This window comes from Molossus molossus, unplaced genomic scaffold, assembly GCF_014108415.1.
Source record: "Molossus molossus isolate mMolMol1 unplaced genomic scaffold, mMolMol1.p scaffold_m16_p_1, whole genome shotgun sequence".
Taxonomy (NCBI): Eukaryota; Metazoa; Chordata; class Mammalia; order Chiroptera; family Molossidae; genus Molossus; species Molossus molossus.
Genome location: NW_023425344.1, coordinates 227,622,577 through 227,634,067, shown reverse-complemented (window position 1 = coordinate 227,634,067; position 11,491 = coordinate 227,622,577). Strand labels below are relative to the sequence as shown.

At 47.7% G+C, this 11,491-nt stretch overlaps 1 protein-coding gene across 1 annotated transcript; it reads left to right on the top strand.

Annotated features, from left to right (window-relative positions):
* Positions 1–585: 585 nt before the first annotated feature.
* On the top strand, positions 586–9,846 carry PROX2 (prospero homeobox 2). The gene is made up of 3 exons (XM_036251270.1): positions 586–1,412; positions 8,026–8,220; positions 9,661–9,846. Exons 1-3 carry the CDS (start codon positions 693–695, stop codon positions 9,844–9,846), a joined length of 1,101 nt encoding a protein of 366 aa, XP_036107163.1. The 5' UTR covers positions 586–692.
* Positions 9,847–11,491: the final 1,645 nt, after the last annotated feature.

Here is an 11,491-nt window from a genome sequence, read left to right as displayed (position 1 = left end):
CCCCCATACCACAACCTGGGCAACGTGCAGAGGAACGGGGACCTATCAGTCCATGGGACCACGCTGAATAGAATAAATCTTGTTTTGACCCCAGCCTGCCATTTACTAGTTGTATGACTTCAGGGAGGTAACTTAACTTCTCTGAGCCTGTTTCTTTATCTGTAAAGTAGGAATGACAATGAAGTTGTTATGATAATTAAATTAAGTAATGGATGTAAAATTCTTGGTATAATACCCATTATTCAGGTAGCTGCCATTGTTATTTTTATTGTCATTCTTACGTTATTGCTGCTACGCCTTGGCAGAACTTTCTCCCTGGAGGGTCACCCTTGGGAATCTCCTCAAAGTGTGGTCCCAAACCAGCAGCACCACAACACCTGGGAGCTGATTAGAAATGCAGAGTCCCTGCCCAACCCCAGACCTGCTGAATCAGCATCCACATTTTGACAAAGTCCCTAGATGATCTGTTTGCACATTCGAGTTTGAAAAGCAAGGCTGAAAGTTGCATGCACTGTGTTCTTCTTGTCTTTAATTTCAGAGTCAGCCCAGGATTTCATAAGCCCCGGCTTCCCAGAGGCTGAGTCCCTGACCGACTTCTGCTGCAACTCCAGCCGAGGACGTTAGGAGGAGGGATTCCCTCACAGAGCCCCAACTAATGCCACAGTCTCTGAGCAAGTGCCTGTGGAGACGGGATGGATCCTAACCCTAGTTTGCTTTCTTCTCCATCTCGGGCCTGCGCCCAGCCAGCAGAACTTTGTATGGAAGGTAGGAGAAACCCATCGCCCTGTGAGCAGGGCAGAGACTCCTCCTTTTCCTGGAACCAGGTCCCTAATTCCAGCCTCACTGACCCTGACTGGTTTGGGGATCAGCAAGTCCAGGCAAAGAGGGCCAGAGTGGAGACCATCATCCGAGGCATGTGCCTCTCCCCGAACCCCCTGGTGCTGGGCAGTGTCAGAGCCAGGGACAGCCCAAGCTGCCCGGAGAAGGCCCGGGAGCGGAAGAGGAAGCAGAGCCTTCCCATGCAGCAGAACCCCCCGAAACCGGGCCCTGCTGGGACCCACGGCAGCAAAAAGGGGGGCCCCCATGTGAGAGAACAGCTTCACATGCTGAAGCAACAGCTGAGACAACTGCAAGAGCACATCCTGCAGGCTGCCGAGTCTGGGAACTCAGCTCCGGGTGCTCACAGTGCGAAGCAGAGGAATGGCTACGGGCGTTGGCCCTGGACTATGGACAGCGACCAGCAGGGTTCTGGTGGGGACCTTTCTGGGGTGGAGAAACACAGGGTGGCAGAGGTTGAACACCAGCCTGAGGAACCCAGGTCTCTTTCTTCTGGAGCACGAGCTTTGCTGGAGATTCTGAGGAAAGAATTGACTGGGGCAGTGTCCCAGGCTGTGGACGCAGTATTGCAAAAGGTACTATTGGATCCACCAGGCCACCTGACCCAGCTGGGCCAAAGCTTCCAGGAGCTGGTGCCAGAGAGTAGAAGTGAGACTTCATCCGAGGGAGGTGCCTGTAAAGACCCTCTTCCGCTGGCCGCCTTGCCCAGGAGGGCCCAGGCACCGGCCGGGGGTCCACTGGGCAATGTATCACTGGCTAAGCCTCTAGACTCTCCTGGATACCCTGTCTCTCTGAGAATGATCTCCACACCCTGTCAGGGCCCCACAGCAAAGTGTCCCTTGACTGTGCCTTCCCACATGCAGGAAAATCAGATGCTTAGCCAGCTCCCGGGTCACGGACATACTGGTCACTGGAGCGGCAGGCTTCCCCAGGATGCCTCTTCCCAAAGTCACCCCCCCTCGGAGACTGCCCTGCGACCTTGGGGAGCTGTCAAACTGCGACCATCGGTTTTGAGCCAGCAGCAGCACCCCGTGCCCTTCACTTCTACCCGTTTGGAAAAACTGCCCTTTCTTCCCTCCGTGAAGATGGAGCAGGGTGGCCTGCAGGCTGGCACTGGTGTGCTTCCCTTTGCTTCAGTCCACATATCCTTTCCTAGCGGCTGGCGGTCTCATTCGCAGTCCACTGAAACGGAGTCTGGAAGGAGGGGAGGTGGGGACAAATGGCTCCATAGCATAGGGAAGAGCTTTGTTTTGTCCACTGTCTTTTTTTTTTTTTTTTTTTAAATTCTTACCCCATTTATCTTGAGACAGAGTGGGAGGGGGAGAGAGAGAGAGAGAGAAACATTGATGTGAGAGAGACACATAGATTAGCTGCCTCCCACAGGACCAGGGCCAGGGACCAAACTGCAACCGAGGTATGTGCCCTTGACTGGAATTGAACCCGAGACTCTGGTCCGCGGGCCAATACTCTAACCACTGAGAAAACCAGCCAGGGCTCTCCATTGTCTTCTTTTTTTTTTATCTTCACCCGAGGACATTTTTCCATTTTTTGTTCAGATAGAGTAGGAGGGAGAGAAAGGAAGAGAGAGAGAGAGAGAGAGAGAGAGAGAGAGACATCGACGTGAAAGGGACACATCGGGTGGCTGTCAACCGCACGACCCAACTAGGGCTGGGGACAAACTGCAACTGAGGTACATGCCCTTAGCGGGAACTGAACCCGGGTCTCTGTGGACCACAGGCTGATGTTCTAACTGCTGAGCCAAACCAGCCAGGGCTCTCTATTGTCTTCTTAATGTTGCTTCTAGGCCTTCCTTCCCCATGGCTCACAGTTATTGGGTTCCTGAGAAAGTGGTGACCGCATTCTAGGAAGTAAGGTTCATTTATCTTCTCCATGACACATCGGATTCTACCACTACTGACTTACTGCTTTGGATCTGAAAGGGTTTGTTTGTTTTTAAATTCAAATGGGCTTCTGCCCTGGCCAGTTTGGCTCATTAGAGCATCAGCCCGCAGACCAGAGAGACCTGGGTTCGGTTCCCACTAAAGGCACGTACCTTAGTTGCAATTTGTCCCCGGCCCTGGTTGGGGTCGTGTGGGTGGTAACCACTTAGTGTGTCTCTCTCACATCAGTGTTTCTCTCTCTCTTCCTCCCTCCCTCCCTCTGGCTCTGTCTGAAAATAAATGTGGAAATGTCTTCCAGTGAGGATAAAAAATAATAATAATAATAAACTAAAATAAATAAATTCAAATGGGCTTCCAAAATACCACAAATACCAAGAACTCTATAATTTGGTTGTCAGCTGCCCACGTACGTCAGCAGAAAGAGTCAAAGGAATGGCCTCATCTGCGGCGCGGTCCCCAGCCCTGCTCCACAGGCAGAAGGCCTGCGCGATCTAGATAATTCATGAGGAAGATCTGAGGGGCCAGAGCGTATGAGTCAGGTGCAGAAGGAGACATTTTCCTCAGGCACTAGACCTGAGGCAGCTTGGAAGAGGGTAAGGAGACTTCCGTTTAAGATACAGCTTCTAAGCTGCAGCTGAGAAGACTAGAGCTGAGGGTTGAGGTGTGTGGAGGGAGGGGAGCCCTCCTCCCCTAAGGCTGAGGGGCCAGGCTGGTGTGTGACGTTCTGGACCTATTGTGTAACCATTGTCACCTTTAGACACTCTCTTAAACAATGTTTCTCACAGTGAAGCTCCCTCAGGATATTAATAGTTGTTGAATCAGAAAAAAAAAAGTAGCTTGGCCCAGCTAGTGTGGCTCAGTGGTTGAGCATTGACCCATACACTAGGAGGTCGCGGGTTCGATTCCCGGTCAGGGCACATGCCCAGGTTGTGGGCCTGATCCCTAGTGGAGGACATGCAGGAGGCGGCCAATCGATGTTTCCCTTTCTCTCGCCCTCTCTCTAAAATCAATAAAGAAAAAAAATTAGTTAAAAAAAAAAGTAGCTTCGGTAACTACTGGGTTAGTTTCTTTGTTTCGGGACTTCTCAGAGCCTTTAACATGCTGAAAGTCCAACATGAAGCTCTAAGAGGAGAATGTCTGCAGTCCCAAACTCATGACCAAAGAACCCTCTTCCATCATGAATCCTGTAGGACTAAAGTTTCTCACAACGTATGTTGGACGTTGCTTTTTTAAAAGCGAGCTGAACTCACGCTGCTGCTTCTCGTGGGCAGCCTTGAATTGAGTGTCCAGGCGTCGATGGGTCTATGGTGTGAACAGACAGACGTACCCTCTGTCTGGCAATCTAAAGTAAAGGCGGCAGGATCCGGTGGGACGAGCTCACTGCCACACCAGGGCCGGCTCTTGTGTCCTAAGTGCTATGCGCGCCCCCTGCTGGTCACAGGTGTTGGAAACACCCCAAAGCTCGGTGCTGCTAGGTGCTTTCCAGGCAGGCAGTACCGACAGTAAAACCAATGCTGAGAACACTTCACCAGCCACCACTGCCTCCCAGGCAGCAGGGAATCTTGGAGGCATAGAGATATCAGCATAGTATCTGGTTAGGCGATCACCCTGTGTGAGAAAGGCTACCTGTGTGGGCCTTTGATAAGAGACCACTGGTTAAGACTCCTGTTAAGGTCAGGCAGTGGTGGAAGAAACCTGACTCAGTCCCCAGAGGGTCTCTGCTGTACGTCTCTTGGGAGGGGCACGCTGATCTTTCTCAGGCACCCACTGTGTGCCTGGCCCTGCCCTGTGAAACGAGGATCAGGCTCAGAGAGCTTCAGGTTTCAGGGCCCATCCACCGGGCCTGGCAGTGCAGGCGAGGTACTTGGCTACCTTTGGAATGATTTGGGGCTCCAGGCAGCATCCTGGCCTCCCAGCTATTCCCTCATTCCTGCTGCCTACTTTCCAGCATCAGAGATTTATTCCTGGGGTCCATGAAAGACACCTAAGAGCAAGATACTTTGACCTGTAAAAGAGCCTTCACATTCATGACATCCCTGGGAAACAGGTAAAGCAGGTGTGACGAGGAGCTAATAACGAGGGTAGCACTCGCTGTGCCCTGTGGCAGGCACTGCCACCAGCACTTCACATGTCCGTGTCTACCACCACTGAGCTCCGTTCTAAGTCAGAACGCCCTGCGAATCCCTGACTTCTTTCCCCTGATGCTGATGGGAACTTTTTTGACGGCAAAACCTGACATGCACTGATTGGAGGTTATTTATAGACTGTCCCACTTAATGTAAATAGTCACCCATTTTGCTGTAGCAATATTAATGTATTGGATTACACTTGGCTGCCACAGCCTCCGTGGTGGGGGTTAACTAACATATGGTACACATACTATATTACCTTTATAAAATAACAGAACTGAAATCTGAACTCCACTCTAGATCTGGTATCTGAGAGGCGAGGGCAGAAAAGTGAACTTGCCCAAAGTCACAAGACAGACACATGCAGAGCCAGGATCCAAACCCAGGATCTGACTGACAAGCACAAGCATTGTTTTTTCAAAAATCCTCACCCTGGGATGTTTTTTTCCATTGAATTTTAGAGATAATGGAAGGGAGGGAAGGATGAGGAGAGAGAGAGAAACATCGATGTGAGAGACACATTGATTGGTTGCCTCCTGCACACACCTTGACCAGGTCTGGGGATTGAACTTGCAACCCAGGTACATTTTCTTAATCGGGAATCAAACATGTAACCCATTGGTGCACGGGCCAACTCTCTAACCACTGAGAAACACCAGCCAGGGTGACAAGTACAAGCGTTAACCACTACATTCTACATTTAGAAACGGTCCAGAGAAAGTAAATGGCTTGCCCAAGGTCACACAGCTAATAGGTGGCAAAATCAGCATCTAAAACTGGGTCTTTGGATTTGAGGATTCTTTCCACAGTACTTATGAACCCATAAGGATAAGCAGTGCCAATGAGGCAGGGTGCTAGGCCAGCCATAACTATAATCAGTTGGTTTCCTTTGGCTAAACTGATACATCCTACTGAGAAGTCTTAGTTGTCCAAAAGCTATAGCTTTCAGACGTGAGCTCCAAGGTTCCTCTGTGTAAAGCTTCTCATCCAGCCCCAAGACTGTCCCAGCAATGCTAAATGTTCTTGTGTAAAAATCTTATTTCCCTCCCACCCTGGTGCTAGGCCATCAAACCGCAGCTTCCTGCTCGTTCAAGGGGAAGGGATCTGTTCCCAGACTGAGGTATGGGTTGAAATACATTTTCCCTATGTGGGTATGGATTAAGGTTGACCATGTAATCATTCACTCATTCCATTAGCTAACACACATTTATTGAGCACCTATGTTCCTAGCAGTGGGCTAGGCATGTGGATACAAAGATGAAAATATAAGGTCCTTGCTCTTGAGGAGCTCACAGTCTAAAAAGGGAGACAAACATGCAGTAAAAAGTTCAGTAAGGTCATTGCCATAACAGATGTTTGTACAAAGAACTGGTAGCTCAGGGTAAGGAAGGTCTACTTTGGCAAGGAAAGGTTTCACAGAGGAGGAAGCGTCTGAGCTGAGACAGGAAGGAGGGAGAGTTCTTCCAGGCGAACAGAGGGCAGGTGCAGAGCAGCAGTTCAAGTTCCTTGAGGCAAAACGAACTGTGATCTGGTACTGTCCGGTTAGACACTGTTGGCTTAAGCACTGCAAAGGCAATTATGAGAGCCAGAATGGGACCATCGAGGTGACTCTTCTCATTTTACAGATGAGGAAACTGAGGCAGCAGGGAAAGTAAATCTCTTCTTGGGGTTTCGAAATGATTTATCTGGGATAGAGCTGCCATCTCTTCCCATCCTATTTATTCTGAAAGCACATGCAAAGTACAACAAACTGTATTGACATTATTTATGCCACAGAACTTTTACACATCAAAGTGGTTTTTAAATTCTGCAACTGTACTGTACTGGGTGTACACACACACACACAGTATTCAGCATCCGGAAAGAAAAAGCTTATTGGATCAGACTTGCTAGAGACACAAAAATGGAGCAAATATACCATTCAACCAAAATAAAATTCAAACCATGAGGGATGGGACAATTAATTTACTGTTTGGATACTTTGATAATACTATTTTATAAACTGGTGTTAATTTTCCTTGACACTGAGATAAATCCAGGAGGGTCTAAATCCCAGTCACTTGAAGAAGGCCAAACTAATGTTTTTCTTCACACGCTATCCCAGCTCAAACCTCCTGAAGGCTTATTTCCCCGATGTACAGGTAAAGTCATTCCACTGAGTATCAGCTTCTGCAAAACTCCCAAGTGGCAGTGGGCTTTGCCCAGTGTGAGCTAAGTCCTAGGTCAGCATGTGCGCACCTTAGCTCTCCTTAATGTTGGTGGCACTGTTGTGATTTCCAGTTCTGGGGTGAGACTCAGCCTCAATAATCATGAATAACTTTGGAAGTTAGGAAGGTTGGGTATTTGAACTTATAAGCGTTTGAGCTGCAGATATACCCAGAAACACATGGGGAGGGAAGAAGGGGGAGTGAGAAACATTAGTAATTGGCATCTTTGGCCTAGTGTTCTGTCTTTGCTGAGGACACTGTGAAAAGACAGAATATGTAAAGAGTTGGACACTGTAAAATGACATTCAAATAGCTGTGATTCAAACAGAGTAGAGGTACATACAGATCTAGTGTGACAATAAGGAAAATCCAGCTCCAGTGGTTGGAACCAGACCTTGCCTGTTCCTATAAAATTTCTAAGGGTTTCCCCTTGCCCTGGGTATTGGGTTAGGGCTAATATTTTGTATCTGTATCATTTCTTTGCATTTCTAGGTTGATCCCTACACCAAGCTCTGATTTCGATTCATTCTGAAATTCCAAGTTGCTGATAAACTGCTCTCTGACCTACACACTCACCCCTTCCCTTGACCCTTGTCAGGCAGAAGGCTCTGGGGCTGCCATGCAATTGGCCTGGGCACAGCAGAAGCTGGTATCAAACTGGCCTTGACCCTGGACCCTCCCAAAGTCACAACTAGACACCATGGCAAGCTTTTCATGGGTGAAAAACCTTCATAAAACCAGGTCATCAGAAGACATTTATTTTCTAATGGGGACTATAGCTAATTCAGATTTTTCTATAACTGAATAGGCTTAGCAAATAGCCATGGCTTCTTTTTCAAAGGAAGTCCTTTTTAGCGTTGGTTGAAGCCATTCTTATTAACCTCTGACAGTTCTACCTCTGAGCACCTTATGGTAAACAGCTGACTTGATGGAAGTTTGTTGTTTGTACAGTTCAACCGCTGCATTACCTCCCAGATGATCAAGTGGTTCAGCAACTTCCGTGAGTTCTATTACATCCAAATGGAGAAATTTGCCCGGCAAGCAGTTTCAGATGGCATCAAAAATCCCAAAATGCTGCTGGTTCTCCGTGACTCCGAACTTTTTCGAGCTCTCAATATGCACTATAACAAGGGAAATGACTTTGAGGTAAGACCACGTGCTTGGGTCCAGTGAGGCTGGAGTTTTAGAAAGATCCCCTCTGTGTCTGTCCTTAAGTCACTGAGAGCCAGGGCAGCGTGGGGCCAATCTCTGTACCATCCGCAAAGATCACAGCCTCAGTAGATTCTCTTGGGCAACAAGTGGGTGCTGCAAACTGAATATACAGTCGATCTTCATTCTGAAACTTAAGCAGAGGTCTGCCAGGCGTTATGCCATTTTGGACTTAATACTCTGGGATTATCAGTTTACAGGAGGCCCAGGACTAAATGCTGGGCTCAGCTGCAACACCTAGTCTTGGCCCAAGTTTTCTTTACAACAATTTCTGTTCATCATTTGGTTCTTCTCTTTATTCTCACTTGAACAGTTTTATTTGTGGGCCTTCCAGGCAAGTCATCTCCAATCCTTTCTGGAAATAATGAACAAACAATATTCAAGCTTCTGAGTCCTTTGGGGATCTCTCTGAAGGCACACTGGTAGCACCTTAGAGGTGAGGCATCGGTACAGGGTGAGTGTCTGTGTGTCATTGGCGAGAACTCCTAATCCAGATACATCTCCCGCGTGCACTGGCGGCTTTGTTAGTCTGCCATCTTGTTCTGAAGGTGACCAGGCATGCCTGCTCACCAACCACACTCACCTCTTCCTGACTTTCACTGCACTGTGGTCACAATGAGCAGTTTATTGATAAATCCAAAGAAAGAAAGAATTGCTGGCATGCACTGGTCAGATGTTCCATCCGAATGTGTGGAAACATAAGCCGACCTGTGGGTCAAATGGACCTGAGGCTTGTGGGGTCAGGACTATGGGACGGGCAGCACTGCCACATCTTTCCAAGTGGGGGTGGTCATTTGGCATGCGGTGGTGGCCAGGCTGGATCTGGAAGACCTGTGGGATGCCCCATTGATTATGGTGCCAGTCTGAGTGAGGTTCTGGAACATATTCTTTAGCCCCCCTCAACCTTATAGTTGGTTTTGGAAGCAGGAATGATTCCAAGTCCTATGGACCCAGCCTCAAAAGATGGTGGGATGAAGTACAACAGTCATAAACTTGGGGGCACTCTTTTCCATATTAGGCACTAAGGAAATGGATGCTATACACCTCTTTTGAACCACAGGTTTAATTTCCATCAGAGTAAGAGTTTCCCACTTACTAAAAATGTCACCCATGAGTGGAATCAGCTCCTGCTACAAAGGGACTGTCCTTAATATGCTTTCTCCCAGGGCTGTCTCATTGGTACCATCATTCGAAGGTTTGTATTTGATGAAGAAGCAGGAGATTCCCAGGGCTGCAAGAACCAGGGGCCAGTACGGCAGGGATGCTCTTATTGGCCCATCACTAGGGAACAGGCGGCACCAGGCAGTGAGGTCGTACAGCTCCAGTGCTTCACAGCCTCATGTCTTTTCTTTCTTGTGTGTCTCTTTGGGAGTGCAGGTCCCAGATTGCTTCTTGGAAGTCGCCAGCTTGACGTTACAGGAGTTCTTCAGGGCTGTCTCCGCAGGGAAAGACTCAGATCCTTCCTGGAAGAAACCCATTTATAAAATTATTTCGAAACTGGACAGTGACATTCCACAGATATTCAAATCTTCCAGCTATCCCCAGGAGCCGTTTCGGAATTAAGATCCCACAAAGTGAGGAGCAACTGGCCAGGGCCTCCTGGGGTTGTCTTAAATGGCAGTCAGGGCAGCTGTGGTAATATAAAAAGGGCACAAGGATAGACCTACCCCCCCCAACAGGTACTACTACCATTTCTGATCATTTATTTCCTTTTCCAGAATCATCAGAAGTTTGACCTTAACTATAAAATATATAAACCAAGTGTAATGGTGTGTTGGTAGCATATTGTAAAGGGAACACAACTTTTTAAAAATCAGAAGACCTAAATCTCCACTCCACTGTTTCCAAGTGTTGTGAGCCCAGGAACTTGCAGGTATTCTCTGCATCTGTTAAACAAGTCCTACAGTACTCTGGGAAACGTTACTCACTACACAAATGTTAGAGCCCACCCCAACCCCCTCGGGCTGTCAGATAAGCTTATCTTATTTGGTTTGTTTGACAAATTGCTGGTTTTAGTTACCTATTTATCAAGCTCTACCTATTTGCTAGATGCTTTCAAGTACATGATCTTTAAGCTTTTTATTCTGAAAAGTAGACATTACCTTCATTTAAAAAAAAAAAACACCAAACAGAAGTTTTAAAATAGTGACGTAACTTGCCAAAGTACAAGGCTAGGGCATTGGGGCTGGTAGGGGCAGTCAGGAGTGTGGAGGAACCCAAGACCTTCCGATGCCAGATTGTAGCCTGACCACCTCTTGCTCCTTGTCATGATCCTAAGCAGACCACCATCTCCAGTAAGCACTGTCATTGGACAACCCCTGCATAGCACTTAGGTGTGCTTTATCACCCAGGATTTTCACTGATCATTCCAGCAAGCCCAACAAACTCGGCAGAACTGGAATGTTGCTGTTCATTCACATTTGCCTGCTGGAAGTGTTTATTTGCTGGACAACCCAAACTGTCTCTAGGTGACCCATAGAAGTGATGTCCAACCTTCCATGTGCAGAAGCTGAACTTCAGAATGCAAAAGCTAGAAAGGGCCTTAGCAGATCATCCTGCCCACCTTGCCTCAATTAGGAAGGAGGAAACAGGCCCACAGGAGACTTGCACAGCCTGTGCACAGCCTCACAGATGATGAACGGCACACATGGGACAAATACAGTATCACACACAGAAATGGAAATTCCTGCACTCCACAAGGAAATTACAGCCCATGGTCATATTTCACAGATAAAGGAACTCATGAAATCAACATTTATTTTTTCCCCCAACTAGCCCAACGCAAATTGTGACTCACTCTGAGGACACAGGCAAGTCGTCTGCCAAGCCGAGTAATTGCGCCTGTCTTCTAAGATAGAATCAAGTCTTCGGAAGCTCTGCCCAAAGGTGTGCAGGCTGTGGTGAGGGGCACACAGCTTGGGTCCTGTCCTTCTGATTAAGGGGTGTCTATGACATCATTAGCTTACTTCTTTCCCATCTACATACAACAGGTTTTCATATTCAATTACCCACCTCATTGACTTTTCGGATGGGCTGGATCTGATGAGATGAAATCCCTAAACTACTACTAGATGTGTCAACATGAAAAGGTATAAAAGATGGCTTTCTTTTGCATTGTCATTTACTTCAAACAACTGAGAGGAAAAACAAAACAAACATACCCAGCCCAAACTAATCTTCTCAGGTTGTGTTAAAGTTATTTTGAAGT

Bases quoted from the DNA above. Each gene is read 5' to 3' on its own strand.
- PROX2 (XM_036251270.1), top strand. From the start codon at position 693: ATGGATCCTAACCCTAGTTTGCTTTCTTCTCCATCTCGGGCCTGCGCC. The intron at 1,413-8,025 runs GTACTATTGGAT...TTGTTTGTACAG, and splicing joins TGGACGCAGTATTGCAAAAG to TTCAACCGCTGCATTACCTC. The intron at 8,221-9,660 runs GTAAGACCACGT...TTGGGAGTGCAG, and splicing joins ACAAGGGAAATGACTTTGAG to GTCCCAGATTGCTTCTTGGA.